Source organism: Neopelma chrysocephalum, unplaced genomic scaffold, assembly GCF_003984885.1.
Source record: "Neopelma chrysocephalum unplaced genomic scaffold, ASM398488v2 Primary Assembly neopelma1_145, whole genome shotgun sequence".
NCBI lineage: Eukaryota > Metazoa > Chordata > Aves > Passeriformes > Pipridae > Neopelma > Neopelma chrysocephalum.
The window spans coordinates 112,193-133,446 of NW_020897807.1; the positions used below are offsets into that span (position 1 = coordinate 112,193).

Below are 21,254 nucleotides of genomic sequence, written 5' to 3' on the forward strand. Positions count from 1 at the left end.
TCCACCTTCCACAGCCCTTCCAGAAGCCCAAGTTCTCTGGCAAATCCCATCTCTCACATCCACTCTCTCTCTTTTAATTAAGACTTAAAACAGGTCAGGCACAGCCGTGGACCTGCGAAAACGCGATGGTTATGGGCACACCTGCTCTCCTCAAAATGCAATGGTTAAATCTCCCCAGAAATTGTTTTCCAGCCGATAAATTTCCCTGCTCTCCATTAACTGCTACACCACGGATTAGTTTATTGGTCTGGAGCTCTCCACGTTGACACCGAGGATGTCGTTGAGGGCGGCCCCGACAGCTCCTTCTCGCTAATCTCTTTTCCCTGATATAATAAGTGCTTTGAGCAAAAACACATTATTACTCCCTACTCATCCACTCCATACTTCAAATTCCTTCAGTAATTACCCGCTGCTCTGTTTTTTTTTTTCCATCAGTTCCTTCAGCACTCACCCGCTGATCCATCCTGGAGTGAAACCTCCCCAACACTTGTCGCTGTTGAGTCGGTTTTTGTTCCTTGTTCTCTTTGAATCAGAGATGCTCAAAGGGGATCATATCCCATGGTTGGGGTTCTCGGGCTGGAACGACCCCATTCTTGCTGTCACTGACCCTCAGACATGGGGTTGTCATGGACAGGGCTCCAGATGCCTTCACACAACTGGAGACACCCTCCCCAACAAGCAGGACCTCATCCAGCCACCCAAGAGAGAGCCACTGGAAGAGGCTGTTCCTCCACTCACTGGCTTTTAATTTAAAAAAAAAATCATGGCAATGTTGATAAATTTATTAACCACTCCCCTGATGATCAATCCAGCCAGTATTTGTCCAACACAGGCAGCCTTGGCAGCCTCCCAACCACCATCCCAAGGCTTGGCTGTTCCCAGGCAACCACAGCCTCCAGCTCCACACAGGACAGGCTCACAATTCCCCCACGTTCCCAGCAAAAACTCTGCCACACAAAGGACTTTCGAGTTGTCAAACAAACTAAAGTTAATAGCGAGTTAAATAGGATTAGGAGGGCCAATATTGGCTGCCTCCATATTTTAACCGGTTAAAAAAATTAGCATTTTTCCTTCTATTAGCGAGTGAGGAGCTGCATTTGAATACTGCAGGTTCCTCTGGGGCTGTATGGAAATTTGTATCATGCTTCCCACAGAAAACAAAGATCCTGAGGCAGGATGCAATTATTTCAGTTGAAACAGCACAAAAAGTAGGAAAAAGTCTAAGCCAACCCAGTGAGGGAAAAGACAAGAATTGAATGTGGCCGTGAAATAAGAATCTGGGGAAATGTGGTGGACTAAAAATGGTCTAAAAACCACATAAAAATTACACCTCCTTGGCTGGGAAAAAGTGGTCATTAACCGTGAAAAGCCTCATCAATATATCAATTTCGCATTTTGGTCTAATGCAAAAATACAACAAGGATTAATTTAGTGAAACTGAATTTATTAATTCATAATTTTAACGGAGTTCAATGAAACTCTAAGGAGAAGGTGCAGAGCTTTCATCAACGTCATGAGGGAAAGGAAAAGGAGGATTTCAGCAGGAGTCTGAACATTAACAAATAGAAAGAAAAATATGTTTTACTTAATTTCTAAGGGGTTTTGTTATCACATTCAAGGCCGGGTTGGACAGGGCTTGGAGCGACCTGGTCTAGTGAAGGTGTCCCTGCCCTCGGCTGGGGGTGGAATGAAGTGGTTTTTAAGGTCCCTTCCAACCCAAACCGTTCTGTCATTCCACGATTCTGAATAAAACCTTTCACAGATCGTTTCCCAGGGCTCAAAACATCCATAATTTTCAACGACAGGTCCCTCCTGCAGCCCGGTCTTTCCCCAGGTCACCCCTCGAGGCTTCCCTCGGTCCTGCTGCTCGTTACAGTCAATTTTTGGAAAGCGATGGGTTTAAAAAAAGAAAAGGCAGGAATTTCATTGATCAGCCCCGCCGAGAGCCAATCAGGAGCAGGGGAGGAGGATTTTCTTCGTTTAGCTGGTTGTTTAATTAATCAGCCAAGCCCTTAACGATGTCAATGACCTGTGAATGTCAGGACACAATTACAGATACAGAGGCTAAACCCAGCTGTAAACCAAAAGTAGTTCTGGAGTGTTTTATTCAAACTGGGATCCTCGGGAAAAGCATGAATTTTAACAGACCGACAGAACTTTTATTTCTATGGAAAACTGTAAAATTACTGGACCGTGGGAATGGATGAGATGCCACGTTTTAGTAGCATTAATATTGCTTTATGACATCCGATTTGCATGATTTTAATTAATCAAAATTGCCGTGGTTATGCCACCATCACACCAGCCAAGGGCTGAGGAAACATCTAGTGGCAACAATAAATAATGTCAAATAGGGGAATGAGGTGGGATGGCATCCAGGGTCAATCAAACAGCCATGATATTAAAAGGAAATAAGATTACACTAATAAAGTTGGCATCCTAAATAAGCAGGATGTCACAGCACTGAGTACAGACTACAGTGAGTTACACCACTAAATGTTTTTAGACAGCGAGATGAGACTCAGCAAAAATTACTCCTGTTTTGTAAAACTTCCCACACACACAAATGCTCAGCAGAGGAGAGAAACTCTGCAAGTGGCCTCCACGAGACAGTAAATTAGAAATATATTTACCAGCAGCAGCAGGGGGTGGGGAGGGGAGAGAATAAGAATTGTTGTGGAAAAACACACAGGGAAGGGGAGAGAAATGACCCCCATCCAGCTCCGGTTCAGAACCTCCCCTGGAGCACCGGTCCCTAAATTAATCTGTGCCTCCATAAACAAGCAACAGCAGTGGGAAGAAACTCCACTTAGTTCCAGTCACTGGTAACACCCGCAGGGAACAGAATTCCAGAGTCACTGAGCTTGGAAAAGCCTCCAAGTCCACCCTGTGCCCGATCCCCACCTGGGCACCGAGTGCCCCGTCCAGTCCTTCCTTGGGGTGGGGACTCCACCACCTCCCTGGGCAGCCCCTTCCAAGGCCTGACCACCTTTTTCCAGCAAGAAATTCCTGCTGGTGGTTCCCTGGAGACAGCGGGCACGGGAGGAAGGGCAGCACAGCCCCATCCCCTCCACCAGCACTGTTTGGGGCACCACACCCAGCTGGGCGAGCCCAGAGCTGCTCAGGGTCCTCTGGGGGCAGCTCAAGCCTCATCAATATATCAGTTTTGCATTTTGGTCTAACGCAAAAATACAACAAGGATTAATTTAGTGAAACTAAATTTTATTAATTCATAATTTTAACGGAGTTCAGTGAAACTCTAAGGAGAAGGTGCAGAGCTTTCATCAAGGAAAAGGAGGATTTCAGCAGGAGTCTGAACATTAACAAATAGAAAGAAAAATATGTTTTACTTAAATTCTAAGGGGTTGTTATCACATTCAAGGCCAGGTTGGACGGGGCTTGGAGTGACCTGGTCTAGTGAAGGTGACCCTGAAGTGGTTTTTAAGGTCCCTTCCAACCCAAACCCTTCTGTCATTCCACGATTCCAAACAAAACGTTTCACAGATCGTTTCCCAGGGCTCAAAGGCACCCCCAGGCACAAGGGGCATTCCAAGCACCAGGGTCCCTTTATTCCAAAGGCAGGGAGGGCCCTGCTCGAGATAAGGAGAAAGGAACATCCCTATACACAGAGCAAAACGTCCCCAGGAGACACCACTGTGCTGACAGGACCCCTAAGTGGCTCCAGGACTGGGATCCAGCCCTTACAGCCTGGGATAGGGAATCTTGCTCAGTGCACACCCAGGTCTGGATGCCAAGGTAGCCCGAGGAGCAGGAAAGCAGCAGTTTTGCTCCTCATTTCCACCTCCTTCTGCTTTGTTGGGTTTTCTAAACCACTCTGTCCCACTGGCCCTGCTTTGCACGCACAGGGAGGGACGTGGCTCTCCCAGGGGAGCACTGCAAGTGCCCAGAGGAGACACTACTGGAGGGTGAAGGTGGATCATTCTGCAGAACCCAAACCAAGCTCTACAAACTCCCTTACAAAACCTTGTACAGACAGCACAGGTCGCCCAGAGAAGCTGTGGCTGCCCCTGGATCCCTGGAAGCATCCAAGGCCAGGTTGGAGCAACCTGGACTAGTGGAAGGTGTCCCTGCCCATGGCAGGAGGTGGCACTGGGTGGGTTTTAAGGTCCCTTCCCACCCAAACCATTCCAGGATTCCAGGATTCTGTGGCACGAGAACACAGTAGTAAACCATGTTGTGATCTCACAAAGGCAAATAATAACCTGCTTTCTCGGGATATGTGGGATGAGGGGTAAGTCCCAATGTGACAAGTCAGGCTGGGAAGATGTTTACTGGATTTTTCAGTTGATTTGGTTCTCGGATTTGGGGCTACATTGCAAAAGGCACGACTCAAGTAAATGAGTTAAAGACGACACAATAATGTTGGGACACTTCAGTATCAGAAAAGTAGCAAAAAGGATGAAAGGAATTCAAAAAACTGCTGGCAAACCAAAGCCAAGCTGAAAAAACAACACCAGAAACTTTCTACTATGTAGTTTGCAAATATAAGTTTATGGATCTAATTCCATTGACTTTCTGAAAGAAGAAAGGAGCAGGCTGGAGATGAAGCAGGAGAATTTCCAACATCAAAGAGATGTTTTTATCTCAAACATGCCTAAACATTCTGGGCTCCTCTTCAAAAGAAACAAGCAGCTGAAAGCGTGGTCCCCACACCACCAGGTCCCCACAGAGAACCAGGGGTGGGTGGTAGGACAAGCTTTGAAATTTCGGACGCGTAAACTAATCTGGGAACCAAGAGTATAAATTGGAGATCAAGATCTCTGAGTCGGAAAGTGCTCCGAGTGAGTAACCTGAGGGCTCCTGCCAGGCAGGAAACTCGGCTTCCTGCAGCTGAAAGGGGGAAAAAATGTAAATGCAAGAGATATCCCAAACCTGTGCCCTGTAATCTGGGATTTCACGTTGATGCTCAGTTTGACCGATGCCCACCTTGTCCCCCAGCCCAGAGCACTGAGTGCCACGGCCAGGCCTTCCTGGGACACCTCCAGGGATGGGCACTCCAAACCTCCCTGGGCAGCCCCTGCCAAGGCCTCACCACCCTTTCCACCAACAAATTCCTCCTCAGCCCCAACCTCACCCTCCCCTGGCCCAGCTTGAGGCCGTTTCCCCTTGGCCTGTCCCTTGTTCCCTGGCAGCAGAGCCCGACCCCCCCCGGCTCCCCCCTCCTGTCAGGGACTTGCAGAGCCACAAGGTCCCCCCTGAGCCTCCTTTGCTCCAGGATGAGCCCCCCCAGCTCCCTCAGCCCCTCCTGCTGCTCCACACCCTTCCCAGCTCCCTTCCCTTCCCTGCACACGCTCCAGCCCCTCCAGGTCTCTCCTGTCTGAGGGGCCCAGAACTGCCCCCGGGATTCCAGGGGGGCCTCCCCAGGTCCCAGCACAGGGACAATCCCTGCCCTGTGCCCACGCTGGGGCTGCCACAGCCCCGGGGCCATTGGCCTCCTGCCCCCCTGGGCACAGCTGGGATCACCTCCAGCCCCTGCCACCAGCACCCCCAGGGCCTTTTCCAGCTTTCCAGCCCCTCTGCCCCAGCCTGGAGCTTTCCATGGGGTTGTTCTCCAAGTGCAGGACCCGGCACTTCACCTTACTAAACCCACTTCACCGACTTCACATCATTGAACCAAATTCCTCCCTCTTAAATCCATTTTCTGTTAACTTCTCATCCTGCGTTTTGTCCCTGCACGACACTAAGAAAGAAATAATTTCAATTATGTTCCTCCAGCACTCGTGTAGACATTCATTTCTATGGCATATGATTCACAAACCCTTAACTGTAGGCTGAGGAGTGCTGGGGAAAGCAAAAACACAATTTAGAGCCAGGGTACGCACTGAATAGCACGGTGGGGAGGGGAGTTTGGGCTGAGCCCGTGGACAGCCCCCCTCTGCACTCACAGGCCCCACTTTTCCTGCAAAACCCACGGAGAAAACATCATGAGTCACCTCCCCATTGCCTGAGAAAACAGTGGTCTGAAAGGGAACAGCACGTTTTGCTCCGAGTCCCTGCGAGACGTGGGCAACAAAGAGCCCCGACGGCGTGTGCTTGATGAAAGGTTACCCTGCAAATCCAGCAGCACAACTCCAAAAAACTCACTGAGGGAGGGGGGAACAGCACTCGGGGAGCTGAGGCTGAACCTGCACAAGCACAGGATCCCAGGGTGGGTCAGGCTGGAAGGAACCACAGTGGGGCATATCTGGTCCCACTCCCCCCTGCTTCAGCGGGGCCATCCCGGAGCACCCGGCACAGGATTGTGTCCAGAGGGGTCTGGAATATCCCCAGGGAGGAGATTCCACGTCCTCTGGGCAGCCTGTTCAGGGCTGGGTCACTGCATAGCAAAGAATCATAGAATCACAGAATCAAGAATCAGCTGGGTTGGAAGGGACCTCCGAGATCATCCAGTCCAACCCTTGATCCAACCCCGCCGTGGTTCCCAGCCCATGGCACTGATGCCACATCCAGTCTCACCTTAAAAACCTCCAGGGATGGAGAATCCACCCCTTCCCTGGGCAGCCCATTCCATTGGCTGAGCACCCTCTCTGGAAAGAAATTCTTCCTGATATCCAACCTAAACCTCCCCTGGCACAATTTGAGACCCTGAGCCCTCTTGTCTTGCTGAGAGTTGCCTGGGAAAAGAGACCAACCCCCCCTGGCTCCCCCCCTCCTGTCAGGGAGTTGCAGAGAGTGAGGAGGTCTCCCCTGAGCCTCCTCCTCTCCAGGTTGAACAGCCCCAGCTCCCTCAGCCTCTCCTCATAGGACTTGTGCTCCAGTCCCTTCCCCAGCCTTGTTGCTCTCCTCTGGACCTGCTCCAGCACCTCAATGTCCTTCCTGAGCTCAGGGCCCAGAGCTGGACACAGCACTCAAGTAGTTCTTCCTCCTGTCCAGGGGGAACTTCCTGGGCATCAGTTCCTGCCCGTTCCTCCTGTGCCATTGCTGGGCCCCCCCAGCAGAGCCTGGGCCATCCTCTGCCCCCTCCCTGCAGCCCCTGACACACACAGGGATGAGGGTCCCCTCTCAGTGTCTCCCCTCGAGGCTGAACAGCCCCAACTCCCTCAGCTTCTCCTCACAAAAGAGATGCTCCAGTGCAGCATTTCCAGTCGGGTGGGATTGCAGAGCTGATCCAGCAGGAACAACCCCCAGCACTCAAGACAAACCAGCAGTGATCCATCAGCAGATCAGATCCTTCTTCCCTCCTGGACTTTTATTTGGAAGGGAGAAGAGATTGGATCCATTGTATGTCATGGTAGAGATAGTTGAGATTGTGTATGTAGTGTACTATAGTATTTATCTGTACAGTGTATTGTAATATATCCCTTTCCCCCCATTCTGAGTCTCGTGTGGTGTCTGGAAAACCCATCCCACACTGGGTTGAGATGTTGGAGGGGGGCTAGAACTGGGGAATTGGATTTTGGGGCTCTCAAACCACGACACTCAGCAACAGTCACCACCAAGCCACGAGCACAGGAACGGCGCAGAGGCACAGCAGGAAACTTCCCAGAGGTAATTTAAAAATCCAGGGGCACTCCCGAGGTCCCTGAAGGCACCACATGAGCAGGCAGGAGCCCCAGCCAGGCCAGAGCACGTGGCAGCCACAGGAGGCTCTGCAGAGGGATCTGGACATGCTGGATCAATGGGACAAGGTCAACGGGATGAGGATGTACAGGGAAGGGTCTGGAGCAGCAGAAGGGGTTGAGGGAGCTGGGGGGGCTCATCCTGGAGCAAAGGAGGCTCAGGGGGGACCTTGTGGCTCTGCAAGTCCCTGACAGGAGGGGGGAGCCGGGGGGGGTCGGGCTCTGCTCCCAGGGAACAAGGGACAGGCCAAGGGGAAACGGCCTCAAGCTGCGCCAGGGGAGGGTCAGGTTGGATAATGGGAAAATTTCTTCACAGAAAGAGTTGTCCAGCCCTGGCACAGCTGCCCAGGTGGAATCACCACCCCTGTATGTACAGGAGATGTTATTCCCACAGCACACAGAACCACAGAATGATTTGGGCTGGAAGGAACCCTAAAGATCACTTAGTTCCAACAAATCCCTACAGGCAGAGGCTCTTCCTCTCCTTCCACTTCCAGATCTGTCCTCACACACAAAAACACCTGACAGAGGTTCTGTGAAGAAGTGACCCTGCAGAACTGTTCATTTTTGCTGCAAACTTCCAATCACTTATGTGGGGTTTTTTCACCAGACATTTCCTATCCGGGCACCTTCAGCACATCAGGAGTCGTGTGCCAGCGGTGCCAGGCACTGGGATGGCAATGCCTTGGCAGCTGGAGACTGCAGGGGGCCTCTTTTTGGGCTGATCCACAGAGAAGCAAACATTAAAAAAAATGAAGCTCATCTCAGAATTTTCCACCAACCCCGATTTTAATAAAAATAATCTCCCACTGGAGAGAGCTGTAATATAAAGCTCCAATACCACTTCTCATACTGGGGCCTGTGCTTTCTTTCCAGTAACTGTGAATTATGGCTCAATTATGTTCACTTTGCCCTCTAAGCACAAGGAAAGAGAGGGAGGGCTGCCCTCGTGTCTTCTTCCCAAAAAACTAAGTGCAAACCCAAGTTTGGGTCTGCTCACAAGCTCCTCACCACACACAGGGCACGAGGCAGCACATTTTTCAAGTGCTTTCCCTCCAAGGATCAGTGAAATCCACCCTCTGTTGGACCCCAACCCCACCAGGTTCCTCGTGTCACATCCACCCCCGTGGTTGTGGTGGCACCTCTGACACTTTTCACCCCAAAAGTTGGCTGCTGGGATGGAGAAAAGTTTAGCAGCTGGACACTCTGGCAGTGGAGACTTCAAGTTTTCTCTTTTTAAGTAGAAAAAGCCAACACAGCAAGGAAAATTTCCTCTTTGGTCCGTGCAGCCAACTGGGCAGAGCCCAATCCTAAGCCAAGCCCATCCCTGACACCCATCCCAGCTCAGGAGTCAGGGAAGCAAAAGCACGACCCATGTTTGATGAGATAAACACTCTTATGAGAAATAAAAATATGGTTTTCCTGAAGTTGTAAGATATCCAAGTCCCAGACTGGGACTGGGTATCAGGGACTTTTTCAGTTGGATAAGGGAAATATAAAAATTCCTAAAAATTAAAAATATTTCGGGGCCCACGTGAGAGATTTTGTACACAGGGGGGTTTCTCTTCTCTCTTCGGGCTAAGAACAAAGGAAGATCCATCATTTTTGACATTTTGAGGATGTCCAGCGGCCAATTGGAAAGAAGGGAAAGCCCCTTTTCAGAGAAAAGAAACCTTTTTAGGCAAAAATGAATATATTAAACTTATCTGGAAAAGGGTGGGATTCTGTGAAAATATAAAATGTATAAGATTTAAACCCAAAGGGTTTTTTCCCTGGTAATTTGGTGAAAGACCCGGAGCACTGAATAAATTCTTCCTTGTTTCTTTTCTTCCCTGAGTTTATGCCGTCCTTCTAAACTTAAAAAGAGGGATATTTCCCACACTCTGCTCAGCTGTGTGGTCATCACAGGTGAAAACTCTTCTTTCTCGTGTCTCCACCTCTTAAAACTTCTACCAATCACTGTCTCCCAGGAGGAATTGTGACTCCTCACCGCAGCTCTGGCGCTGATGGGGCTCAACGCTGCTCTCGACACCTACACAAAGGGCACGTTCCAAACACGGGAGGGTGAGGAAGCTGCTCCTGACCCACCCTAAGGACCCACAGAGCACATCTGTCCATCCCCAAGGCCGCCGAGGCCACGGGAGGACTTTGCCGGGAGAGAAGGACGGGATGGAGTCGCGGGACGGTGCTGACTCCAGGCCCGGGGGGGGCGAGGTCTGGTCAGCACGTCCCGGGTGACACATCCCCCCAACTCACAACCCTCCGACTCAAAGAGAAAGACTGAGCACGGATCTAATTAGCATTAGAAGCGAGGGAATCATTTAACCAATGAGAACTGTGTAGCCAAGGAGCGTTAATTCCATTGTTTGCTAAAAACGTATAAATAGTGAAAAATTTTGAACGACCTCGGGACTCCCCACCGCCACCAAACCCAGGGTGAGGGACCAACGGGATGCCGCTGGATTCGTGGGTGGTGACGATCTTCTGCTTGATCTCTCTCTTCTTCCCCCTCTTTTCTGTTTCTTTCTATCCCCACCTCGCATTCAATCTTAAATAAAATCCATACTATTGACTTCGGCACATGGTCTCATTTGCACCTTAATTGGGGCAGAGGCACCTCTCAGTGATGGGATCTTAACACCCACTTTACAGCCAAGCGCTCCGGGAGACAAGAGAGATAAGACACAGGAGAGATAAGACGTGAATTCTCATCTCCAACAATCATTTCAACCCTGTCCCGGCAAAACACGACAAAAGGAGGTGCCAGGACGGCTGGAAACGCTCGGCACCGACCCACAGCGCAGGACTGCCCAGGGCACCGTGCTGGCAGTGCCAGGGACCCTCCAGAGCAGAGGGAAAAGGTGCAACCCTCAAACACATCCATGTACACGATGGTGACACGGATCTCATCAGTCAGGGCCACCTTCGAGCCTTGTCGGAGCAATTCCACGAGGAAACAACTAACAGGAGAGCGAGGCTGTGCCAGGGGAGGTTTAGGTTGGATATTAGGAGGAAATTCTTTGCAGAGAGGGTGCTCAGCCATTGGAATGGGCTGCCCAGGGAGGGGGTGGATTCTCTATCCCTGGAGGTGTTTAAGGACAGACTGGATGTGGCATCAGTGCCATGGGCTGGGAACCACGGCAGGGTTGGATCAAGGGTTGGGCTGGATGATCTCGGAGGTCCCTTCCAACCCAGCTAATTCTGTGATTTTAAGGCGGGCTCTGAGCCACCTGAGCCGGTCGCCAGGTCCCACAAGCTCCTCTGGGCTGTCACAGAAGCCCCAAGGAAGGTCCCTCGGCTCCCGACTGCTCCAGAATTAGGCAAATCCCACCCCCCAGAGCGTCCTGCCCTTCCTTTTCCAGCCCTAAACCAGAGGAAGCCCGGAGCACCCTCAGCTCCACCACCCCCCCCACATACATAAGTGGCCTTCTTCAAACCGAGTTTGAGCAGTTTTATGCAAATCAACCCCACTTATTCAAAACAACTCATTAAACACTTCACCCAGCGCGTCCCAAAGGATGCCTCGGCTGAACCTGCCAGCCCCCAAAACAATGGGGACCCAGCGCAGTGACCCGGAGCTCACCCGCTCCGGGCACAGCCCGGGAACAATAAAGCCAAGCGGGTTTGATTGAAGTCAAAGCGATCACCGATTTTAACCACCAGAAATCAGCCGGCGGAAAAAAATTCGGATGCAAATCACCGGGCCGGGGGTTGTTTTTGCATTGCTCGGGGCCGGAGCTATTTTCCTAAAGAAAAGGCCCCAGTCGGATCAATTCATAACCATCGCATTAGATTAATTTGCAATTTAATAGACTTCACAACCAAAAGTGCTTTTCCCCGAGTACGTACGCCGGGACTGGACGCATCTATTGAAGCAATTATAATGTAAAATATAAATTCAATCTTTTAATTTTGCCCGAATATTTTAGGGAAGAGCACATTTTGTACTTAATGAGGGGATGAGTAGTTTTTGACTTGTGATTTAAGCCAAAGTGGGCTAAGATAAAATTGGCATTAAAATATGTTCATTTAGCATGTTAAAAATCTTTCTCGGTGCTAAAAAAAAATTAAAGAAAACTAGTCTAAACTACCCGTGCTGGATTCATAGGCCACGTGTGAGCAACCAAAATACCTCCTGCACCCACCAGCAACAGACATAACAGGGACTTTTATAGATAATTATTTCAGTTAATTGTTTCTTTGTGGCCCTCAAGATCTCAGAGCTGGTGGCTCTCTCAGGTTGGGGCTGAGGAGGAATTTGTTGCTGGAAAGGGTGGTGAGGCCTTGGCAGGGGCTGCCCAGGGAGGTTTGGAGTGCCCATCCCTGGAGGTGTCCCAGGAAGGCCTGGCCGTGGCACTCAGTGCTCTGGGCTGGGGGACAAGGTGGGGATGGGGCACAGGGGGGATCCATGGGCTGGGAGGGCTTTTCCAACCTCAGGGATCCCGGGATTCATGGCTAAAAGCTAAGTTAGTCCCTGAACTCCTTTAACCAGGGGATTCTTTGGGATCACTCCTCTGATTTGCACCGAGTGGTTGGTTACAGGGAGACTCCAAACCCGCTCCCCTCCGGATCCCACCACCTGGGTGCCGACAGCATTCAAACAGCTGATTTAGGAAAATGGGCACACAAAAAAAAAAAAAAGCCACAAAAGGACTTTAAAATATTCGTGCTCGGTGCCGCATGCAGCAGCTCCCAGCCATGGAGCTGCACAGGGAATGAGGAAAGGGGGGAAAAAAAGCGGAGCAGCTGCCTCATTCACGGCGAGTGATCCGTCTGAGCCGGGAGGGGATGGAAAAACAATGTGCAGCTCTCTAATCAAAAAGCATCTCAAAGCCTGTGCATAAGTGGTTTGATTCTCCCCTAAAAGGGGCGAAAAATCCAATGCAACCATCGACAGCTAAAGATTTTTTGCTGCAGTGGAAAGCAGATGCTTTGGCCAAGGATCAAAGTTTTTGGCACAGGTTTAGGCCATTCCGCAGGTCGATTCCCGACCTCCAGATTTTCCCTTTGCAGCAATAAAGTTCTCCTGATTTTCTTTTTTTCTTCCCCCCCTCAGTGCTGACATAGCTGGGCACAGAAAAGGGAATTTTTAGGATCCTCATCCCTCCCTTTTCCCATGTGCTCCCGTCCCTCTCCGGGCACAGGGAGCAGTGCCTGCATGAGTTGGCACCTTCTCTTCATCCTCCTGGAGGAAGCCACAACCAGCAGCGTTCCCACGTGGCCTCAGGACCGTGGTCTCCTCCTCAGAGCTTGGGGACAGACCTCTGTGGCAAAGCAAGAGGAAAACTGGGAATGCCCCCAGTTAGAAATCACCTTGGAGAAGACAAAATGCAAGGACAGGATGGCTGAGCTGCCTATTCCCACTTCACCACAGAATTGGGGTGTGGGTGGGTGTATTTAAATAGCAGGCACACCCCGTGCTGCCAGGAGCCCACAACACAGGGAAAACACCTGGAATTCAGCTGGACAACCCCCTCAGCCTCCCCTGGGCGGTCGCCTCCCAGGGCTCCCATCCACCACCGGGAGCTGCTGCCGGTTAAATCCAACAGGGATGTTATTTTAACCTCCAGCAGCTCCTCAGCGTGGCTTTAACACCATTTAAAGGGCAAAACAAAGAGTTGCCAGCGCACAACGGGGAAGAAAAACCTCTGGAAAGCTCTGGGAGGAAGCATCCCCAGCTGCACATCCCCGCTCCTCCAGATCTTTCCGAGCTGTTCCGATAAGCTCCGGCTTCTCTGATAGTTTGGCAGCTTCCTGAGCACCACTCAGGCAAGAGCCTCTTATCTCTCCACATATACATTTTTCATGCGATGTGCTGAGCTGTGATTCCTCGGGAACAAGTTTTTCCTGCTTCCAGCAGAAAAAAAGTAAATGGAAAACCTGCTCCCTAATTACAACCGCGGCGGGCAAGTGGCCACGTGGAAAGGGCTGCTGCAGAAAGCCCTTTCCCATGGGATGCATCCCAAGGCTTGGTCAGACAACTCGTAGGACTCCAGTGCTGCAGGCAGAGAGGACAACTTTTGCACTCTCCTTGGATAATTTCTGGATTTGCCACCTTTTCCTACCACCTTGTGACTCGTTTCCAAAGCGCTCCCGCCCCACAACTTCGGGAATCAGCTCTCAAATGTGGTTTAATGACAGACCCCAAAAAAATCCATAACTATATTCCAGAGAAACAAACCTTAAAGCTTGGGCATGTTCCTGCCTCCTTAAAAATTAGGCTACCAGCTCAAACCCTGTGGGTGGTTTGGATAATTTTATCCTGGGTCTCCACCACCCCCTCCCACAGAGCAACACGCAGCCAAAGGCTGGGCTGCACTGGCTCTTCCCAAAGGATCAGCAGCTGTGGGATGGATGCAGGAGCAGGTGGGGGAGGCAGAGAAGCTCCACCAGCACCCAAAGGAGCCTCAGGCCCCTGTGCATCCATCTCCTCCTCTCTCTGCCCAAGCTAACACACCTTCCCCATGCAGGGGCCAGCACTGGTGTGGACCAGCAGCTCCCAGGATAGGGAGGAGGGAGGCTCCAGGTTATCAAGCTCCAAATAAATTGCTGTCCTGGGAGCCTACAAAGCCCAGGCTATCAAAGCAAATCCATTCCCTGCCGTGCAGAACAAGCCACGGGGTGGAACACCAGCACAGCACTGCCAGCAGGCACGTGGAGCTCCACCACCACAAAATCCCTGGCACAGCCAAGCAGGGAGCAGGACAGTGCCAGAGGCTTGCACTGGGATCCAGCTCCTGCCCCACGGCTTCCCTGGCACAGGAGGGCAAGAAACAGGACAGTGCCAGAGCCTGGGCTGCAGCCCCCCTGCCCAGTCCCAGCACACACCTCACCCTGCCCATGGAGCAGGAGAACTCCCAAAAACCAGCCCCAAAGTGCTCTGGAGGGCAGCTGGAGCCTCCAGGATTCACCAGCCAGTGTTGGATCCTGAAGGAGATGATCCCTGGAGCCAGAGAGGAGAGTGGCACTGCTGGACATGGAATGTGCTGGCTCTGCCCTGGGGGGCTCAGCACCCACAGCCCTTCATCCCCCCAGCACACACCACTGCTCCCAGACCCCACCACTGGCCAGGAGATCCTTCCTCCTCCTTTGATCCAACACAGCCTCTCCTATTCCAGCTGCCGGCGAGGAGGGATCCTGAGCAGCTCAGCCCTTCCCTGTATGGACTGAAACCTGTTCCCTGGAACAGCCCAGAGCAGCTGTGGCTGCCCTTGGATCCCTGGAATTGCCCAAGGCCAGGCTGGACAGGGCTTGGAGCAACCTGGGCTGGTGGAATTTTCTTCAAAGTCCCTTCCCACCCAAACCATTCCATGACTCCATGACTCGTAACACAACACATGGGGCAGATCCACCCAAAACCTGCACGTCACCTACCCCAGCCCTGCTGCCCCCACAGCCCCAGGAAGCCTCTCCTGTTGGGCCAGAACCTGAAGCCACCCCAGGATCAACATGGATTTGGGACAGCAATTTCTCTAAGGCACATATATATACCAGCAGATTTCAACTGGGATTTTTACTGTTGGATTCTTAACCCACAACCAACATTCAGAATAGTTTCATTCCACCCTTTCCTTATCAATTTGTTCCAACAGCTCAGCACCTCTGCCTGTGCCGCTCATGGGCTTGTGGCACATGGAATTCAAATCAAACCCACATCATCTGTTAGCACCAACAGAAGTTCAGGAAAAACTCTGCCTATTTCTTTCACAATAGGAGAATTTATTTCTTCGCTTCCCTCGGCTGAACAGAAGAATCAACGCTTTGTGTGCTGGTTCTTGGGCCCTTGTTTCATTTGCATTAAGGAGATAACAAGCCAGAATATTAACCTGAGCCTTTTCTGCAGCCACAGAGGGAAAGGAAAACTCCACCCCACAGGAAAGGAGGCTCTGGGCTCAGTGGAGACCTCGAACAGCCTCTCACAGAGCGGGGTGGTCCCACATCTCCAAGTCCTTGGACCCCTCACTGGTCCAAACACACCCCCAAATCCACGTGCTGAGGAGGAGCCCTCCCATGGGACAGATGCCAGCACAGGAAAGACATGCCAGACCCCCTATTTGGGCACCACAGGGCATCCTTCCAGAGGATGAGGATCCTTAAGCATTCCCAGCTGCAACACATCCCACAGGCCACGCTTCAACATCACTCCTTTTGCAGAGGAGACCAAACCCTGCCCAAACCCCCTGTGACTCTGATCCTGCTGGTTCAGGGACCAATGATCTGCCCTAAAACCACCACAGCTGCACCCAAACGGGTGCAGGAGAGGCAGCAGCTCCCTCTAGGCACAGGCGAGGAGCAGAGCCCACATTCCCGGCATTCCCACTGTCCTTTCTCCTCCAGTTGTGCCACCTGACCTGTCCCAACTCCACCCCAAGGCTCCCAAGGAGCAGCCACCCTCTCTCTGCACCCACCACTCCCCAAAAAACCTGCTTGCAGGAGCACAGCACCCACAGTCCAGGTGGGAAGAGCAGGAGTTGGGGGGTCCCACCGCTGTGGACCCCCCCAGGAAATTGGGCAGGCCCAGAGGAAGGGGCCCAAAACTGAAGCAACAAGATGTACCCGTCTCGTGGTACCTTCCTTTCCCTAAATATTTGCCTCGGGTGCCTCAGCTGCCACACGCAGAGGGAACAGGGGACAGAAAATTTTGGGGCTCCGTGAAAAATATCCAAGTAGTGGAATCACCCTCCAGGACCAATGCAGGGCAGAGGATTCTCCTAGTGACTGGCACCAAAGCAGCGTGTGCCAGCACTGTGCCAAGCACTGCCCATCTCCCACAACACCAGGACATTCCATACCCACGGAATCACAGAACACCCCGAGCTGGAAGGGTTCACAAAGTCTGACTCCTGGCTCCACACAGAACAACCCCCAAAAATCCCCCCTGTACCTGAGAGCATCGTCCAAACATTTCTGGAATTCTGGCAGGCTTGGGGCCGTGACCACTTCTGTAGGTTTTGGAAACTGCAGCTCCCCGAGGCAGCTCTGACCAGCAGCAAAGAGCTCTGGCACTCAGCACTCTGGTATAAATACCCCAGGTGGCATTTAATCAGGATGCTGGGCATCAGGTGTGGGCAGTTTAACCTCTCCCCTGAGCTTGGATTAGGTGCAGGTGGCTCGGATTATTTAATCTAAAAGTGCAAATACAAACAGGGATGTGCTAGAGGAGACAGCCTTCTTTTTCCCCCCCTAGAGACAAGCTCATAGCCTGGGTGGAGATTTGCTCCTAACAAAGGAAACCATTACCAGTGAATTCAAAGGCCTTGGGATGAATAAACACAGTGGTAGAGAGTTGTAAAGGAACCTAAAAGAGGTTTGGAGACGACTCCAAGAGAGCTGGGAAACTTCACTTGAAAAGTCAGTCGGCTGCTTCACAGGCTAAAATCCCACCTGGAGGCTCCTGACAGAAGATGTGAACTTAATAAACTGAACTTTGCCCAGCTGAAGTCCTGATCTCTGGCATCAAACCGAGTCTGACTTGTACTGAAAAGCTGCCTGTCCACCCTGGGCCTGAAAATCCCAAAAGAGAATTCCCACCTTCAAGAAGAGTTTGCTATGGGAAAGTTCATGAGAGATCAGCCACAGATCCAGAGGCACCTGAGGGAGGGGGATACAGGTCCAGATCCAGAGATCCGGAGGGAGGGGGATATAGGTCCAGATCCAGAGCTCCAGAGACACTGGAGGGAGGGGGATACAGGGCCAGATCCAGAGCTCCAGAGGCATCTGAGGGAGGGGGATACAGGGCCAGATCCAGAGATCCGGAGGGAGGGGGATATAGGTCCAGATCCAGAGCTCCAGAGGCACTGGAGGGAGGGGGATATAGGTCCAGATCCAGAGATCCAGAGGGAGGGGGATACAGGGCCAGATCCAGAGCTCCAGAGGCATCTGTGGAAGGCAGGTACAGGCAAGTGCTGGTGCTCAGCACACCAACCCCTCGCTGGAACCACACGGTCCTGCTGGAGCAGGGAAGAGGTTTAGGATCCTCCCTGCTCTCCGGGTAGGTGAGATCAAGGGCCCTGTGTGTTGTAAGAGGAGAAGAAGAGGCAGGGAACACACACAGCTCCAGAGCATCTGTCCTGTGAGCTGCTCCAAAACACAGCAAACATCCTCCAACACATCCCAGAGCTCCTCATGGAGGAGCCAGGATGGGCTCAAGGGCTCCTTTTTCACACTGGTCAGGCCCCACCTGCCTGGATGCCACCCTGCAGACAGGGACCAAGCCTGGCTGCTCATGGCATGAGGAATGAGCACTGGGAGTGCCTGGAGCAGGGAAATGGTGCACAGGGATGGTGCAGGGGAGCTGAGGGGAGTTTGGGGCCTGTCACAGGGCACCACAGCTCTCAGGGCTGTGGGAGGCTGTTAAGCCAGCTGGGTTTTTTCCAACCTCCCTGTATTTAAGTGGGACCCCTGCCAGCATCCACAGCGCTCCCCCGGCCCCAGAGCTTCCCACAGCACCCACAGGGCTTCCTATCCCCAAATCCACCGGCTGGGGGGAGAGGAAGGACACCCCCAGCCCGGACAGCCCGCTGAGACCCCCCCAGTCTTCCCAGCAGCTCCCACCCCCAGTCCACGGAGGTTGCACCGCTGGAGAAAGGAGGTGTGGGAGGGAAATTCCTGCTGTTCACATGCAAAGACGCTCAGCTTTGCCTCAAGTGCCCCATTCCCTCCGCTGCCTCGGGGGATCTTCGGTCTGGCAAAGCTGAGAGGCGTCGGCTCTGGCTCTGGGGATAGTCCTTAGGTTGGAAAAGACCCTTAAGAGAGAGGAGTCGTGGGGAGGGGGGGAAGGTGACAACGTGCTCCCAGCCCGACTGCCGCTCTCCAGGGGAAAAGGAGCCACCGCTGCTTCCTCCGCTGCCCACGCACACTCCCAAAAAACAAAGCCAGGCAGGGAAGGGAGGCGCGGGGCAGCGCCCCGGGAACAGCAGAGACAGGGACACCAGGGCCGCGGGCAGAGCCCTCCCCGACAGCCCTCGGACCCCCGCGCTGCGGGATCGGGGGTGAGGACTGGAGCAGGATGAGACCCCTCGGAGCACCAGCTCAGGGTGGCAGAGGAGGAGCTGATGTGCTGGGCTAACCCAGCGCTCAGGGCCCCCCGTTCACAACCCCAGCAGGGACTGGGGGGGGGGGAGCGAGCGGAGGTAAAGCCCTTCCTGCGGCACAAGGTCAGTCCCCGCTAGAGCAGCGCTGTCTGTCCGATTCTTCGACAGCAGCGGCAGCGCTGCCTCGCCTGTCTCTGCCGCTCCCCGGCGCCGGCAGCTCAGCCTGCAGAGCCATGCCTGCGAGCAGCACCTCGGCCCCAAGGCTTGGCCCTCAGCCCCAACATCGCTGACCTCCAGCGAGCCCTCTGTCCCCCGCCGCCACCCCTTCCTCAGGACCCCCACGCCTGGCCCCAAAAGAGAGCTCTTTCCCACAAAAAGGAGAGTTTTCACCCCCCCTTAGTCCCCTCCACCCCCAGCAACGCTCTGCTCGCCCCAAGTCTGTCGCCTCATCTTCCTCCCCTCATCCCAAAGGGGCTCCCCCTCTCCTGCCCGCAATGCCTCGTCCCGGAGCACAGGTTCCCTGTGCCCCGCAGCCCACCCGGCCCCAAGCCACAGCCCCAGTACCCCTCTAATGAGGGCTCTTCATTAGGGCCACCGTCACCGCAGCCCTTCAGCCCAACCCTCCCCTGCACTGACCAGGCTGTTTCCAAGCTCTTACACCCCACAAAGCGCCCAAAGCCAGGTGACCCCCAGTCTCCGGGGGGGGATCCCTGCGCTCTGCCAGACCCCCGCTGACCACCCATCCTGCCGCCCTGTGGCACACGTGCCACCCTGGCCAACACCTCACAAAGCCTGTGCCCCCCTCCTGGGTCACACCCGTGCCCCTGGGAGGTCACACCAGCGCGTCCCACCTGTGTCACGGGCACCACGACGCGGCACATCGCACCTCGCCGTGCCACCCTCCGGCACAGCGGAGCACCCAGCACCCACCACACCCAACCACGGACCACCGCAGCCACGGCATCGGGCACAGCCCCGCGCACACGGGCCACCGTCAGAACCCGGCGCTGTGGCTCCCGAGCTCCCGCAGCCCGGCCCAGCTGCTGCTGGAGCCGATCCCGGTGCGGTTCTGGTACCGGCACCAGGCTGGGTGCTGGAGCCTCCTGCGCCGCACCCGCTCCCCGTTCCCAGCCCCGCTGGCTCCCCCTGGAAGCGGGACACAGCCCGGTCCCGGCCCCGCGCTGCGGCCGCACCGGGGCCCCGGAGCCCCCCGGGGAGGCAGCGCTGCCCGCGCCGGGCTCTGCGGGGAACGGGAGGGGGACACCGGGGGCACCGGGGATGGGGACACCGGGGACAGGGGTAACGGCGAGCGGGGCAATGGGGAAGGGGCACTGGGGAGTGGGGCAGTGGGGAGCCGGGGCAGCGCAAAGGGGGCACCAGGGACGGGGGCAGCGCAGAGCGGGACAGCGGGGAAGCGGCACGGGGGAGCGGGGCAATGGGGACCCGTCCTGCCGGGCGGGCCCGTGGCCGGTCGCCCCTCGCCCGCGGCGGTGCGAAGTTTGCCGGGTGGTGCCGGGACGGGAGCCGTGGCAGAGCGGGGCCGGCACCGCTCGGGATGCGGGTCGGGGAGCGAGTCGGGAGCGCTCGGGATGCGGGTCGGGGAGCGGGTCGGCACCGCTCGGGATGCGGGGTCGGGGAGAGGGGTCGGCAGCGCCGGGGATGCGCATCAAGGTGCGGTCCGGAGGAGCGGGTGGGGAGCGCCGGGGATGCGCATCAAGGTGCGGGTCGCGGCCGGTCGGGCACTCACCGTCTGCTGCAGGTCGGGGATGCCGATGCGGACGACGATGGCGCCGGGCGCGGGCTCCTCCATGCGCGCCGGGGCCGCCAGCTTGGGGGAGCGGGGCCCGGCGGGGCCCCGGGCCGGGTCGAGCCGCGTCTCCTCCCGCAGGCCGGCGCTCGGCTCCCCGGCGGCGGCGGCGCGGGGCTGGCGCTCCGGCAGCGGCTCCGGCGGCGGCGAGTCCGGGCTCTCATGCTGGCTGCCGGCGGGGCTCAGAGGCATGCTCCGTGCGGCGCGGCGGGCGGCCGGCACCCGCACCGCCACCGCCACCGCCGGCCGAGCTCACAGCCCGCCCGGGGGCCCTGCGGGGGCAAGGACACGTTGTCACCCCGAGGGCATCCCAGGCTGGGACACCCTCCCCCCCCAGGGGTACCCAGGCAGGGGCGTCCCGGGAGGGGACCCCCCCGGCTGGAGACCCCCGTGGTGCACGTGGGCATCCCCACGGGGACCCCACAACCCTCCCCCAGCAGGGATTATCCCCCAGTAGTGATCGTTCCCCGGGAGGAGCCCGAAAGCAGAGCCCCACAGGGACCCCACGGAAGCCCCCAGCAGGGACCATCCCTCAGGAGGGGACCCCCAGGAGTGACACCCCGGGAGGGGACCCCTGGCTGGAGACCCACGTGGTGCACAAGGGCATCCCCACGGGGACCCCACAACCCTCCCCCAGCAGGGATTAATTATCCCCCAGTAGTGATCGTTCCCCGGGAGGAGCCCGAAAGCAGAGCCCCACAGGGACCCCACGGAAACCCCCGGCAGGGACCGTTCCCCAGGAGAAACTGGGAGCAAACCCCCACTCTGCACGTGGGCATCCCCACAGGGACCCCATGAAAACCCCCGGCAGGGACCATCCCTCAGGAGGGGACC

General features: G+C 54.9%; 1 protein-coding gene across 1 annotated transcript in view; it reads right to left on the reverse strand.

Annotated features, from left to right (window-relative positions):
- Window positions 1–20,612, reverse strand: part of LOC113975820 (SH3 and multiple ankyrin repeat domains protein 3-like) — a gene marked incomplete at its 3' end in the record, with an annotated part of 75,489 nt that extends 54,877 nt beyond the window's left edge. The window contains exon 1 of the mRNA XM_027700295.1: window positions 20,361–20,612. Within this exon, the coding sequence (XP_027556096.1) occupies window positions 20,361–20,612 (252 nt within the window). The remainder of the gene's footprint in view (window positions 1–20,360) is intronic.
- Between the last annotated feature and the right edge of the window lie 642 nt (window positions 20,613–21,254).